At 43.3% G+C, this 17,052-nt stretch overlaps 1 protein-coding gene across 1 annotated transcript in view; it reads left to right on the forward strand.

The window, feature by feature from the left end:
* Nucleotides 1–8,749, forward strand: part of ptprsb (protein tyrosine phosphatase receptor type Sb) — a gene marked incomplete at its 5' end in the record, with an annotated part of 47,945 nt that extends 39,196 nt beyond the window's left edge. Inside the window, 7 exons of the mRNA XM_056233896.1 lie at nt 1,362–1,647; nt 4,513–4,691; nt 4,777–4,903; nt 5,915–6,040; nt 7,113–7,267; nt 7,406–7,541; nt 8,643–8,749. Of these exons, the coding sequence (XP_056089871.1) occupies nt 1,362–1,647; nt 4,513–4,691; nt 4,777–4,903; nt 5,915–6,040; nt 7,113–7,267; nt 7,406–7,541; nt 8,643–8,711 (1,078 nt within the window). The remainder of the gene's footprint in view (nt 1–1,361; nt 1,648–4,512; nt 4,692–4,776; nt 4,904–5,914; nt 6,041–7,112; nt 7,268–7,405; nt 7,542–8,642) is intronic.
* Nucleotides 8,750–17,052: the final 8,303 nt, after the last annotated feature.

Consider the following 17,052-nt stretch of genomic DNA (forward strand, 5'->3'; position numbering starts at 1 on the left):
CTCACACACTCACTTTCTCTCTCACACACACACACACACACACAGACACACACACACACACTCACTCACAAACACACACACACACTCACACACACACTTTCACAGCAGTCAGATTACACACACGACAGCAGTGTTTCCTCATGCATGTTCAGCACACAGACTGTAAAGATGGCCGACGCTCCTTCACTCTCTTCCATCGGTGAAAAGTGAAGCCGCCAAAGTCCTAATATGGCGCTGACATCTTGCACTGATTTGTGTTGATATACTGGGACCAGCCACCGGGGGGCGATCGAGACTCAGGGTTTATGAGTTATACTGGGACCAGCCACCGGGGGGCGATCGAGACTCAGGGTTTATGAGCTATACTGGGACCAGCCACCGGGGGGCGATCGAGACTCAGGGTTTATGAGTTATACTGGGACCAGCCACCGGGGGGCGATCGAGACTCAGGGTTTATGAGCTATACTGGGACCAGCCACCGGGGGGCGATCGAGACTCAGGGTTTATGAGCTATACTGGGACCAGCCACCGGGGGGCGATCGAGACTCTGGGTTTATGAGCTATACTGGGACCAGCCACCGGGGGGTGATCGAGACTCAGGGTTTATGAGCTATACTGGGACCAGCCACCGGGGGGCGATCGAGACTCAGGGTTTATGAGCTATACTGGGACCAGCCACCGGGGGGCGATCGAGACTCAGGGTTTATGAGCTATACTGGGACCAGACACCGGGGGGCGATCGAGACTCAGGGTTTATGAGCTATACTGGGACCAGCCACCAGGAGGCGATCGAGACCAAGGGTTAGTGAGTTATACTGGGACCAGCCACCGGGGGGCGATCGAGACTCAGGGTTTATGAGCTATACTGGGACCAGCCACCGGGGGGTGATCGAGACTCAGGGTTTATGAGCTATACTGGGACCAGCCACAGGGGGGCGATCGAGACTCAGGGTTTATGAGCTATACTGGGACCAGCCACCGGGGGGCGATCGAGACTCAGGGTTTATGAGCTATACTGGGACCAGCCACCGGGGGGCGATCGAGACTCAGGGTTTATGAGCTATACTGGGACCAGCCACCGGGGGGCGATCGAGACTCAGGGTTTATGAGCTATACTGGGACCAGCCACCGGGGGGCGATCGAGACTCAGGGTTTATGAGCTATACTGGGACCAGCCACCGGGGGGCGATCGAGACTCAGGGTTAATGAGCTATCCCACGATTCTCTGTTGTGTTAGATGGAAGCGTCTGTGAGTCTGATATCAGACAGTTTTTGGATTAGTAACCAGAAACAGATCAGGGAAATTACACCGTAGTAAAACCCAGCTGTTTTCCATGTGTGTGTGTGTGTGTGTGTCTCAGCGCCGGCGTGGGCCGCACCGGCTGCTTCATCGTGATCGACGCCATGCTGGAGCGGCTCCGCCACGAGCGCGTGGTGGACGTGTACGGTCACGTGACCCTGATGCGCTCGCAGCGGAACTACATGGTCCAGACGGAGGACCAGTACGGCTTCATCCACGAGGCGCTGCTGGAGGCCGTGGCCTGCGGGAACACTGAGGTCGCGGCCCGGAGCCTGTGCTCGTACATACAGACGCTCGCGCAGGTGGAGCCCGGAGAACACGTCAGCGGGATGGAGCTCGAGTTCAAGGTGCGGGAGTCTGGGATTCAGTCGAGTCAATTTGGTCCTGTGTCAGATTTAGTTTAATTATATTTAGTCAGTGTTGGGGAAAGTTACTTTTAAAAGTAATGCATTACAATATTGTGTTACTCCCAAAAAACTAATTGTGTTTCTTAGTTACTTTTTATGAAAAGTAATGCATTACAATATTGTGTTACTCCCAAAAAAGTAACTGTTACTTAGTTACTTTTTATGAAAAGTAATGCATTACAATATTGTGTTACTCCCAAAAAAGTAACTAATTGCGTTACTTAGTTACTTTTTATGAAAAGTAATGCATTACAATATTGTGTTACTCCCAAAAAAGTAACTAATTGCGTTACTTAGTTACTTTTTATGAAAAGTAATGCGTTACAATATTGTGTTACTCCCAAAAAAGTAACTAATTGCGTTACTTAGTTACTTTTTATGAAAAGTAATGCATTACAATATTGTGTTACTCCCAAAAAAGTAACTAATTGCGTTACTTAGTTACTTTTTATGAAAAGTAATGCGTTACAATATTGTGTTACTCCCAAAAAAGTAAATAATTGCGTTACTTAGTTACTTTTTATGAAAAGTAATGCGTTACAATATTGTGTTACTCCCAAAAAAGTAAATAATTGCGTTACTTAGTTACTTTTTATGAAAAGTAATGCGTTACAATATTGTGTTACTCCCAAAAAAGTAAATAATTGCGTTACTTAGTTACTTTTTATGAAAAGTAATGCATTACAATATTGTGTTACTCCCAAAAAAGTAACTAATTGCGTTACTTAGTTACTTTTTATGAAAAGTAATGCATTACAATATTGTGTTACTCCCAAAAAAGTAACTAATTGCGTTACTTAGTTACTTTTTATGAAAAGTAATGCATTACAATATTGTGTTACTCCCAAAAAAGTAACTAATTGCGTTACTTAGTTACTTTTTATGAAAAGTAATGCGTTACAATATTGTGTTACTCCCAAAAAAGTAACTAATTGCGTTACTTAGTTACTTTTTATGAAAAGTAATGCATTACAATATTGTGTTACTAAAAAGTAACTAATTGCGTTACTTAGTTACTTTTTATGAAAAGTAATGCGTTACAATATTGTGTTACTCCCAAAAAAGTAAATAATTGCGTTACTTAGTTACTTTTTATGAAAAGTAATGCGTTACAATATTGTGTTACTCCCAAAAAAGTAAATAATTGCGTTACTTAGTTACGTTTTATGAAAAGTAATGCATTACAATATTGTGTTACTCCCAAAAAAGTAAATAATTGCGTTACTTAGTTACTTTTTATGAAAAGTAATGCATTACAATATTGTGTTACTCCCAAAAAGGTAACTAATTGCGTTACTTAGTTACTTTTTATGAAAAGTAATGCATTACAATATTCCGTTACTCCCAAAAAAGTAACTAATTGTGTTACTTAGTTACTTTTTATGAAAAGTAATGCGTTACAATATTGTGTTACTCCCAAAAAAGTAAATAATTGCGTTACTTAGTTACTTTTTATGAAAAGTAATGCATTACAATATTGTGTTACTCCCAAAAAAGTAAATAATTGCGTTACTTAGTTACTTTTTATGAAAAGTTATTCGTTACATTACTTTACCGTTACTTTTTCTCACCTGGACTGGGCTTGCTTGTTTGTTTTTTAATAACATCAAAAAAAACTTCTATTTTTGGGCAAATGTAAAGGCCCTTTATTAAGTCACCTTTTATTTATATAGTGCTTTTTACAATACAGATTGTTTTAAAGCAGCTTTACATTAAAATTCAGTCTACTAATAGTAGTGATATTGTACTTTGTACTTTTTCACACATCACATGTGTTTCTCCTCAATAAACAAGCAACAATATAGACGACTGGTCAAAGGATTGTAATTAATAAAGATATTTAGTCTCTTCCACTTACCAAAGCTGCGTGTATTTGAACAAAAATACAGTAAAACAGTGTAATATTACTCCAGTGTAGATCAGCTGTTTTCTATGTGAATATACAGTATAGTGTAATTTATTCCTGTGATTTTCAGCATCATTACTCCAGTCTTCAGTGTCACATGATCCTTCAGAAATCACTCTAATATGAGGATCTGATGATCAAGAAACATTTATGATTATTATCAGTGTTGAAAGTTCAAAAGAACAGCATTTATTTGAAATCTTTTGTAACATTATAAATGTCTTTACTCTCAATTTGAGCAATTGAATGTGTCCTTGTTAAATAAAAGTATTTTTATTTTAATTTGACCACAAACTTTTAAATGGAAGTGAATCACAGTTTACATTCAAATATGAAGGAGCAAAAAATGCACTCAACAAGAGTAATAAACGTTTCTTGAGCATCAGATCCTCATATTAGAGTGATTTCTGAAGGATCATGTGACACTGAAGACTGGAGTAATGATGCTGGAAATCACAGGAATAAATTACACTATACTGTATATTCACATAGAGAACAGCTGATTTACACTGGAGTAATATTACACTGTTTTTCTGTCTTGGTGAGCAGAAGAGACTTTCAGAAACATTAAAAATTATACTCATTCTAAACCTTTGACCAGTAGTGTATATACAGTACATCATTTCCATACAATAAATAACAATGGTTTGTTAATTTGTTTATTATAACACTGTTTGTTTAGATCACCGGAATTTGAACATGTAATTAACATTTTTATGATGAATTTTCATATTAAATGCACATCTATTTGAGATTGAAAGTTTGCTAAGTGCATAAACTGTTGTGATAATCCGCCAAAAAAATCATGAAGTGTTTCCAGGACAGTTTTAATGTGACTTTCATATAACACGCATAAGTTTAAATCCGTGTCCTTATTGTGATGCGTTTGTGTCCGTCAGCGTCTGGCCAACACTAAAGCACACACCTCCAGGTTCGTCAGTGCTAATCTGCCCTGCAACAAGTTCAAGAACCGGCTGGTGAACATCATGCCGTACGAAACCACACGCGTGTGTCTGCAGCCAATCAGAGGCCTGGAAGGGTCCGACTACATCAACGCCAGCTTCATCGACGGATACAGGTAGAGTTCCCCGACTCTATCAGACGAGAGCAGAACCTGAGCTGAGCTGATCTGAGTGTGTGTGTGTGTGTGTGTGTGTGTTCAGGCAGCAGAAAGCGTATATCGCCACGCAGGGGCCGCTGGCGGAGACAACGGAGGACTTCTGGAGGACCCTGTGGGAACACAACTCCACCATCGTGGTCATGCTGACCAAACTGCGTGAGATGGGACGGGTGAGACCTGAGAGCAAGACACGCGCTCTTCTGCTTTTAATTTACTCCTGTGTCAGATTTAGTTTTATCATATTTAGTCAGTGTTGGCGAAAGTTACTTTTAAAAGTAATGCGTTACAATATTGCGTTACTTAGTTACTTTCTATGAAAAGTAATGCGTTACAATATTTACGTTTCATCAGAATTATTGCACTTTCTCCTGTAAGCACAAATCAACAGAATGTTGACCCATTTCCTGATTTATAATATTATCATATAAGTTAACACACACATTATGAAAACTGGTAAATCTCGAAAGCTTCTTTTAAAAGCTAAAACAGCGAGTAATTCCAATAAATGTTTTTTTCTATTTAAACAACAGCAAAAAAGCAACAACAATCACAAACAATCCAGTCGAGATCATGTTTGGGTTTATTACACCGCAACAAACTCTGTTCCTCCTCAGTGTTTCTGTCTCGCTTTCCAACACTAACATCTAAACATTCTTAAATCAAGAGACATTTACTGGAGAAGAAGCAAAATGACTGAAGATATTAAGTCAAACATGTATTAAAATGAAGTGAGTTTGTGTTTGAAACTAGAACAAATATCTGCCAATGGAGTCAGAAAAATAATCTGAATTCAAAGGGAAAACAAGATTATATTTCTGACTTCATCGCCAGATATTTGTTCTGGTTTTAAGCTCAAACTCACTTTGACACATTTTTTTCATTTTTATACATTTTTCCCAGCATGAAAGCTCGTAGTGGCTTTTTAAAAACATTCTATATTATTTTTCTGCTCTTTTTTTTGTTGAAGAAATTGAGAGATTTTAGTAAAAAAAATTATGTTTTAAACTATATTTTTGTCTCGTATTTCTTCATCACGATATTGCATGTTGATATAGTCGTAACGATGTCATCTCGTCTCAGTCAGGGAGAAATAACAGCTGGTCAAGGAAGATTTTTCATCCTAGTTTTCATGAGGAAACGAGCAGTTTCTGTACCGTGTGTGTGTGTGTGTGTGTCGACAGGAGAAGTGTCATCAGTACTGGCCGGCGGAGCGTTCGGCTCGCTATCAGTACTTCGTGGTGGATCCCATGGCAGAGTACAACATGCCACAGTACATCCTGCGAGAGTTCAAAGTCACCGACGCCAGGGTGAGTACAGGCCGCCGTTTAAACATCTGATGATGTCCTGAAGCAGACCTGAGCCTGGATCGAGCCAACACTGAACTTAATTGTCTAGCAACTGCCTAGCAACCACCCAGTACAACCTAGCAACACCCTTGCAGCCACCTATAACACTCTATTAACTGCCTTGCAACCACATAGCAAGACCATAGCAAACAACTGAGCTCCTACATAGCAACACCCTAGCACCAACCAAGAACACCCTAGCAACTGCCCTGGAGCCCCCTTGCAATATGTACACCATCGGGGATGTGCAATATGGGAGCTGTGATCAATAATGGTTGTAATTTTTTTAAGCCTGCCAATGAAAGGTGTTAATGTGCCTACTATATACGTACCTATCTAATGTATATGAGAACATGTGTTGAGAGACGTCTGTTCTTTGTATTTTGTACTTTGTGTTGTCTTTGTAAAAACTGCGGAAGGGACAGAGTCCAAAACAAATTTCTCTTCGGGGACAATAAACTATATCTTATCTTATCTTAGCACCCTAGCAATGCCCTAGAAGCACATGAGACGCATAAATCCCCAGTACAGCCTAGCAACACCCGAGCAACCACCCATAACACCATAGTAACTGCCTTGCAACCACATAGCAATGCCATAGCAAACACCTGAGATCCTACATAGCAACACCCTAGCAACAACCCAGAACACCCTAGCAACTGCCCTGGAAGCACATGAGATGCATGGATCCTCATGAAGAGCAACTACATAACTATATCATAGCAACTGCCTAGCAACCACCCAGTACAGCCTAGCAACACCCGAGCAACCACCCATAACACCATAGTAACTGCCTTGCAACCACATAGCAATGCCATAGCAAACACCTGAGATCCTACATAGCAACACCCTAGCAACAACCCAGAACACCCTAGCAACTGCCCTAGAAGCACATGAGATGCATGGATCCTCATGAAGAGAGATTGAAAGTCACGTGTGTGTTTATATTCAGGACGATGACATCATGTGCCTCTGCACTCAGAGTGTTTCTCACACCTGGAGATGTTCAGACTCGTTGTCTTTTTTTCCGTAGGACGGACAGTCCAGAACCGTCAGACAGTTCCAGTTCACCGATTGGCCAGAACAAGGTGTTCCAAAGTCGGGGGAGGGTTTCATTGATTTCATTGGACAGGTGCATAAAACCAAGGAGCAGTTTGGTCAGGATGGACCAATCACAGTCCACTGCAGGTGATGATGATACTCACACACACACACACACACACACACACTCTCAGTGTTTGTAGACGAACATGAGCTGAATCCTGAGACATCTCTCTCTCTCTCTCTCTCTCTCTCTCTCTCTCTCTCTCTCTCTCTCTCTCTCAGTGCGGGCGTCGGGCGCACAGGTGTGTTCATCACTCTCAGTATCGTGCTGGAGCGCATGCGTTACGAGGGCGCCGTCGACATCTTCCAGACCGTCAAAATGCTGCGCACGCAGCGGCCGGCGATGGTGCAGACTGAGGTACGGTAAACACACACACGTTTACCATCGAGCTGTGAGTGTGTGGAAGATCTCGGCTCAGTCCCGTTTCTGTAGATCCTCCTGTAGAACATACTCTCCCAGCTCAGACCCAAACTACCACAGATACTGTGATGCTTACTGGATCCGAAACGTTCTATTTATATAGCAAATCTCAAACAAGAAAATGTGCTTACAGAGACCTACACGGCAACGCCCTAGCAACCACCCAGAACACCCTAGCAACTACCTAGCAACCATCTAGAATACCCTAGAAACTGCCTAACAACTCCATAACTGTCCTAGCAACACCCAAGCAACCACCCTTGCAATCACCCATAAACACCCTAGAAAGTGCCTAGCAACACCCTTACAACCATTTAGAACATCACCATAGTAACTGTCTAGCAACCATCGACAACACCCTAGCAACCTCCCAGAACACCCTATCAACTGCCTAGCAACCATCCAGAATACCCTAGAAACTACCTAGCAACCACATAACAATGTCCTAGCAACACCCTTACAACCACCCAGAACATCACCATAGTAACGGTCTGGCAACCATAGACAACACCCTAGCAACCACCTAGAACACCCTAGCAACTGTCTAGCAAAACCCTTGCAACCACCCAGGACATCACCATAGTAACTGTCTAGCAACCACATAGCAAACATTGATAACACCCTAGAAAATACACAGAACACCCTAGCAACTGCCTAAGAGCCCGCTAGCAACACCCACAACATACTAGCTACTATATGTCGCAATGCCCTATCAATCACTCATAACACCACAGTAACTACACAAAACACCCTAGCAACACCCACCACATCCTAACAACACCCTAGCACCTGCCTAACAACCACATAGCAACGGCCTAGCAACCACCCAGAGCACCCTAGTGCAGAGTTTTGCCACTTCAAGCACCACTCACTTTTATTGTTATCTTTTTAGTCTATGAAACAGAGAATATAATGCACTAGTGATGAACAAGGATAATCAGATGATCAACTAACTCTTATTCGAGGTGACTTTAGTCCTGTTGATGACCTCGTCTCCTGCAGTCATGTGATCAGATCTGTGTGTGTGTGTGTTCGCAGGACGAGTATCAGTTCTGCTATCAGGCCGGCCTCGAGTACCTTGGAAGTTTTGATCACTATGCAACATAAGAGAAGAAGAACGCCAAGAACATGTGAGGAACACCTTCCCCAAACCCTCGCAGAGGACCCACACACCAGAGACGCAAACTATTACCTCAGTGTTCACTTATTGATATTAATGTTGTGGTCGGCTTTCTAGAAATATTAAACCGTGGATGAAGAGGAAAATATTACATGTACAAAAAAATCTATTTAAAGCAAAACAACAACAAGAAACTATGAAATCAAAAGCCTGGATTATTGCTGCACCCTTCAGTGGGAGTTTCTTCGAACTGTCTTTGCCAACGTCAGACGTGAGTTCGTTCGTTCGTTCGTTCGTTCGTGTGAATGACGGGATCGTTGCCATCGGGACGATTAAGCGGGAGTTGAATTAAACGAGATCTCCCACCGTCTGTGCCTAACGGAGCGAGGCGGACACACTCCTGTGAATACTGTGTTTGTGTCTCTACAAGACTTTCTGCTGCTTTCGCGTGTTTGAGAGGCGAGCGAGTTTCAAGGCTTCAATCTCGTGTCTGTATCATGTTCTTTTGCTCTTTCAGCTGTTGCGCAACCAGACGTTCATCCCAGAACGTATCAATGATTCCACACACACGTTCTAGGAGGAAAGGCGGATCGTTCCCCAGTGTTTCCAGCAGTCAAACGCTAGAAACATCCGGTCAAATCTGGAACACACTCGCCAAACTCTTCCCGTCATGTTTAGTTTAGCGAAGGCGTGATGTTTAGGAGTAGCGCGGGAAACCAGCCGGTTCGAGACGTGAAGTGAGCCTTATTATCGTTGTTGTCAAATATTTAATCGACCTGATTTTTTTATTTCATTTTGTTGTTGATATGCTTGAATTTCTAAGGATCAATTTAGTTACATGATTTTTATGGCACCATGATTTGTGAGCTGTGGTGTAGTTGGCTAATGTGACTGTACATGGCTCAGATGTACAGTGTTGTGCTTCGTAAACCCTCTCAGATATTTTATATATTTCCTGTGCACTGATTGTTCTAGAGAAGCCAACGGTCCTCAGAGCCCAAACCTCAGCCAATCGCTGGAGCTCTGAGACGTCACATGGTTCTCATCGGCATTATCAGTCAGACGAGGCGAGATCAAGCACACGCGGGGTTAAAGAGCACCAGATACGCATCCGGTCTTGCACACCGTGGTAAACTGCACTAAACCAGCAGGGTAATACCACCTTAACATGATTGGCTGAAATGTGATGTATGGACGATACATTTACTGAGATTTAAGGCGTGGTCACGTGTGGATTTTTCGTTTCACTCGGAATACATGTGAATTTAGCGGAAGATTTCCTTATTTCCCTAGATTTCACTAACAGTTTAGAATTAGTCAGAATTAGACTAATTGTGGAAATGTGCAAAAACTGCTGAAATTACATCGCAAAAGATGTTTTTGTCTTGTTTTCCAGTACAAACATTCTTAAATCAAGATATAAGAAAATGACTGAAGATGTTTAAAAATGAAAAATGCATCAAAATGAAGTGAGTTTGTGTTTAAAACAAGAACTAATATCCAATGGAGGCAGAAAAATACTCTTAATTCAAAGAGAAAACAAGTTTATTTTTCTGACTCCATTGGCAGACATTTGTTCTTGTTTTAAACACAAACTCACTTCATTTTGATACATTTTATCTTTAGTCATTTTGCTTCTTCTCCAGTAAATGTCTCTTGATTTAAGAATGTTTAGATGTTAGTGCTGGAAAACGAGACAGAAACACTGAGGAAGAACATCATTTTTTCACTAAACTATTGACAAAATATAATTTCCTAACAAAAGTTGACTCATGTGACCACGCCTCTACACAGAACTGCTGAACTGATTCTCCATCCTGTCAGCACGTTATAAACTGACGCTCCTGTGAATCGGCCAAAGTGAACGTGGTTATCAATGTGAATCTAATATCAAATATTGGCAAATATGAGCGTATCAGTGATCATGTTGTGTCAGTTTCAGCATCTGCTCGACACTGGTCTTCTTCAGCAGAGTTTCTCTCTGCAAGTTAAAGCACATTTACGACTGATGTTTCCATTCAAATATTCTCTCTAATTAAAAAGTTCCTTTGAAGACGAAAGCACAGGAATAATCCCACAATCCTCTGTCAAAGCAACACTTGATCAGACGAGGGAACGAGGGAATGAAGGAACGAGGGGAATGAAGGAACGAGGGAATGAAGGAACGAGGGAATGAAAGAACGAGGGAATGAGGGAATGAGGGAATGAAGGAACGAGGGAATGAGGGAATGAAGGAAAGAGGGGAATGAAGGAACGAGGGAATGAAGGAACGAGGGAATGAAGGAACGAGGGAATGAAGGAACGAGGGAATGAAGGAACGAGGGAATGAAGGAATGAAGGAACGAGGGAATGAAGGAACGAGGGAATGAAGGAACGAAGGAATGAAGGAACGAGGGAATGAAGGAACGAGGGAATGAAGGAACGAGGGAATGAAGGAACGAGGGAATGAAGGAACGAAGGAATGAAGGAACGAGGGAATGAGGGAATGAAGGAACGAGGGGAATGAAAGAACGAGGGGAATGAAGGAGGGAATGAAGGAACGAGGAAATGATGGAACGAGGGAATGAAGGAATGAGGGGAATGAAGGAGGGAATGAAGGAACGAGGGAATGAAGGAGGGAATGAAGGAACGAGGGGAATGAAGGAATGAGGGGAATGAAGGGAACGAGGGGAATGAAGGGAACGAGAGGAATGAAGGAGGGAACGAGGGAATGAAGGAACGAGGGAATGAATGAGGGAATGAACGAGGGAATGAATGAGGGAATGAACGAGGGAATAAAGGGAATGAGGGGAATGAAGGAACGAGGGAATGAAAGAACGAGGGAATGAAGGAACGAGGGGAATGAAGGAACGAGGGAATGAAGGAACGAGGGAATGAGGGAACTAGGGAATGAAGGAACGAGGGAATGAAGGAACGAGGGAATGGGAACGAGGGAATGAAGGAAAGAGGGAATGAAGGAACGAGGGAATGAGGGAATGAAGGAAAGAGGGAATTAAGGAATGAGGGAATAAAGGAATGAAGGAATGAGGGAACGAGGGAATGAAGGAACGAGGGAATGAGGGAACGAGGGAATGAAGGAATGAGAGAATGAAGGAATGAGGGAACGAGGGAATGAAGGAATGAAGGAACGAGGGAATGAGGGAATGAAGGAACGAGGGAATGAGGGAATGAGGGCCGAGAGCTGATGACTACGTAGTGCTTCACTTTTCTCTGCTTACTGATTTCAGATCATATTGTGTAGATAATATGTCGACTTTGTATTAAAACAGAACGACTGGATATACTGACCTGAAGAAGTGTGTGTGTCGTCTCTTGTTTCAATCGTCTGCAATTCCATGTTCATTTTTATACATCAGTGGGATCAAACTGAGTGGATGAATCATGATCACTGGTAGGTCACATTTCATCATTAGGTAGTTCTACTACACACAAACATGCACACACACACACACACATACACACACACTCTCTTTGGGTGACAGGTTCTTTGGGGAACAAAAATGTTTTTGTTTTTTTTGACATTGCTGTGAAACCTCTACTGTGTGTTCTACAGAGCACAGTCAACGAGATCACACAAAATCACACGAGACTCACACGAGACTCACACGAGATCACACAAGATCACACGAGATCACACGAGACTCACACAAGATCACACGAGACTCACACAAGATCACACGAGATCACACGAGACTCACACAAGATCACACAAGATCACACGAGACTCACACAAGATCACACGAGATCACACAAGATCACACGAGACTCACACGAGGTCACACGAGATCACACAAGATCACACGAGACTCACACAAGATCACACGAGATCACACAAGATCACACGAGACTCACACAAGATCACACGAGGTCACACGAGATCACACAAGCTCACACGAGATCACACAAGGTCACACGAGGTCACACAAGACTCACACGAGGTCACACGAGATCACACAAGACTCACACGAGATCACACGAGATCACACAAGACTCACACGAGATCACACAAGACACACGAGATCACACGAGGTCACACAAGATCACACGAGGTCACACGAGACTCACACGAGATCAAACGAGACTCACACGAGACTCATACGAGATCACACAAGGTCACACAAGCTCACATGAGATCACACGATATCACACGAGACTCACACGAGATCACACGAGGTCACACGAGATCACACGAGATCACACGAGATCACACGAACTTACACGAGGTCACACGAGATCACACGAGGTCACACAAGACTCACACGAGATCACACGAGGTCACACAAGCTCACATGAGATCACACGATATCACACAAGACTCACACGAGATCACACGAGGTCACACAAGACTCACACGAGATCACACGAGATCACACAAGACTCACACGAGATCACGTGAGCTCACACGAGGTCACACGAGATCACACGAGGTCACACAAGACTCACACGAGATCACACGAGGTCACACAAGACTCACACGAGATCACACGAGATCACACGAGCTCACACGAGCTCACACGAGATCACACGAGATCACACAAGACTCACACGAGATCAAACGAGACTCACACGAGATCACACAAGCTCACACGAGATCACACAATATCACACGAGGTCCCACGAGACTCACACGAGATCACACAAGATCACACGAGGTCCCACGAGACTCACACGAGATCACACGAGACTCACACGAGATTACACGAGATCACACAAGATCACACGAGATCACACAAGATCACACGAGATCACACAAGACTCACAAGAGGTCACACGAGATTACACCAGGTCACACGAGATCACACAAGACTCACACGAGGTCACACAAGACTCACACGAGGTCACACGAGATCACACAAGACTCACACGAGGCTCACACGAGATCACACGAGATCACACAAGCTCACACGAGACTCACACGAGATCACACAAGACTCACACGAGGTCACACGAGATCACACAAGACTCACACAGTTACTGGCCTTGAGGTGTATGATGTTGGTGTCTCTGACCATCTGGCAACATTATTCAAAATTCCACTGTCATTTTCTTTTCATAAACTAAAACGTCAGATGATTTTTCGAAATATCAAAAACATCGACTTTATCACTTTTAGTCAGGAGTTACATCTTCTCTCCCCTTCCCCAGATTTATCAATGGATGAACTTGTGAATTTTTACAACACCAGCCTTAGCTCCATTCTGGACAGTCATGCCCCAGTTAAAAGCCGGACTGTCACTTTCTCTAGGTCCGCACCCTGGTTCACAGGAGAACTTAGAGAGATGAAGCAGTCTGGTCGTGTCCTGGAGCGGACCTATAAAAAATCTGGCTTGACGGTGCATAAATTGGCCTATCAAGAGCATCGTAGGGCCTATGCTAGAGCTCTCTCAAAGGCTAGGTCACAGCATTATTCCATGCTGATTAACAACAATGCAGGCGACTCCAAAAAATTGTTCTCCACAATTAACCACCTTCTCAAACCACAGACTCCATCATTCTACAGCTATACCGACTCAAATTGCAATAAATTTATGAACTTTTTCATTTCCAAAATAGACTGTCCGTTCAGCTCTCTCTCCTCTCACTTGTCCCACTCCTGACACCCCTACAGTACTGATCACGCAAAAACTGTCAAATTTTTCACCTACAACGCAGCAGGAGGTGGAGATTATTATCCGTAAATCTAAATCATCCACTTGCTCTCTTGATCCCCTCCCCACCGCTCTGCTCAAAACCCACCATTCTTCCATTAGCCCTCTTATAACTAAATTGATAAATCTTTCACTGAAAACAGGAAATGTTCCAATAGCTCTAAAAACAGCTATTATTAAACCTCTTCTTAAAAAACCCACCCTAGATCCTGAACCTCTGTCAAATTACAGACCCATCTCTAACCTCTCATTCATTTCAAAGGTGCTAGAAAAAGTGGTTTCCTCCCAGCTTCATACCCACCTCAGTTCTAAAGGTTTGTACGATAAATATCAATCTGGTTTTCGCTCTCAATACAGCACAGAGACAGCCCTCCTCAGAGTGACTAGTGACCTCCTTATGGCCTCTGACTCTGGTTCCACTTCTCTGCTTATCCTCCTCGACCTCTCTGCTGCATTTGATACTGTTGATCATCGTATCCTCCTTCACAGACTTCAGCACTATATTGGTCTCTCCGACACTTCCCTACAATGGTTTCGCTCCTATCTTACAGATAGGACTGAGTGTGTAGCCTTGGGGGAGGCAAAATCCTCACCTCACATTGTCACCTGCGGGGTCCCCCAGGGATCCGTACTCGGTCCAACCCTTTTTACTATTTACACGCTTCCCCTTGGTAGTGTCATCAGCAGGCATGGAATTCACTACCATTGCTATGCTGACGACACACAACTTTATCTTCATATCACTCCCTCCGGTTCCCCCTCTGCCATCATTTCCCGCCTCACCTCCTGCCTGGAGGAGATCGGGGCATGGATGAATCAAAATTTTCTGCAGCTGAATGGCTCTAAAACAGAAGCCATTCAAATTGGAACGCCTCACCAATTACGTTCGTCACCTATCACACTTGTTTCTTTTCTCGGCAATACTATTCCCCTCTCTCCCTCCGTTACTAACCTTGGGGTCAAGTTTGACCCATACCTTTCTTTTGACAATCATGTCACCTCAATTTGTAAGACCTCGTTTTTTCACCTCCGTAATATTTCCAAACTGCGTTCCTTTCTTTCCTTCCCAGCTGCAGAGAAGCTCGTCCATGCCTTTGTCTCCTCCAGGCTGGATTACTGTAACGCACTCCTGTGGGGAATCCCTGGTAGGAGCCTTCAAAAGCTCCAATTTGTGCAGAATAGTGCTGCCAGGGTCCTAATGAGGGTGCGGAAACACGAGCACATCACCCCTATCCTAAAATCCCTACACTGGCTCCCTGTTTATTTCCGTATAGAATATAAGATCCTCCTACACACTCACCACTGTCTGCATGGTGCGCCCCCCACATACCTCACTGATCTCCTTTCCTTACACACTTCCACCCGGACCAGAGCAGGCAAACGGCATCTCCTGGTTACACCTAGGACACGGCTCAAGACTATGGGCGACAGGGCTTTTAAAGCATCCGCCCCTCGTCTATGGAATGCCCTTCCGGAACAACTCAGAACTCCCAAGACTACGGATGTTTTTAAAAAAGAGCTGAAAACTTATCTTTTAGAAAAGCGTATTTTTAAGTATTTTTATGTGTTTTTAAGTGTCTGCGTATTGATTTTTATCTTATTGTTTTGTTTTGTTTTGTTTCTATTTTATTTTATTTTAATTTTATTTTTTTTCTTGTAAGCACTATGAGATTTGATGTCAAATGTATAGTGAATTATAAATAAAATTCATCATCATCATCATCATCATCACACGAGGTCACACGAAATTACACGAGATCACACGAGATTACACGAGATCACACGAGATCACACAAGACTCACACGAGGTCACACGAGATCACACAAGACTCACACGAGGTCACACAAAATCACACGAGATCACACAAGACTCACACGAGGTCACACGAGATCACACAAGACTCACACGAGACTCACACGAGATCACACGAGGTCACATGAGCTCACACGAGATCACACGAGGTCACACAAGACTCACACGAGGTCACACGAGACTCACACGAGGTCACACGAGGTCACACGAGGTCACACAAGACTCACACGAGATCACACGAGACTCACACGAGATCACACAAGACTCACACGAGATCACACGAGATCACACGAGATCACACGAGATCACACAAGACTCACACGAGGTCACACGAGATCACACAAGATCACACGAGATCACACAAGACTCACACGAGATCACACAAGATCACACGAGGTCACACAAGACTCACACGAGGTCACAAGAGATCACACAAGACTCATGGATGCCAGGGTTACAACATACTCTTTCAAAAGACATCCTGGGATTTTTAATGACCACAGAGAGTCAGGACCTCGGTTTAACATCTCATCCGAAGGACGGTGCTCTTTGACAGTATAGTGTCCCCATTACTATACTGGGGCGTTAGGACCCACACAGACCACAGGGTGAGCGCCCCCTGCTGGCCTCACTAACACCTTTTCCAGCAGCAACCTGGTTTTCTCAGAAGGTCTCCCATCCAGGTACTAACCAGGCTCAGCCCTGCTTAGCTTCAGTGGGCAACCAGTCTTGGGCTACAGGGTGATATGGCTGCTGGCTGTAAAAGCAGTAAAAACAGTCGGATGAACAGTGGCACAGTGCTCATTCAGTAAATGCACACTTTACACAGATAATGAATGAATGATTGATTGATTGATTGAATGAATA

Source organism: Rhinichthys klamathensis, unplaced genomic scaffold, assembly GCF_029890125.1.
Source record: "Rhinichthys klamathensis goyatoka isolate OS25496 unplaced genomic scaffold, OSU_Roscu_1.1 h1tg000379l_1, whole genome shotgun sequence".
NCBI classification, from domain to species: domain Eukaryota; kingdom Metazoa; phylum Chordata; class Actinopteri; order Cypriniformes; family Leuciscidae; genus Rhinichthys; species Rhinichthys klamathensis.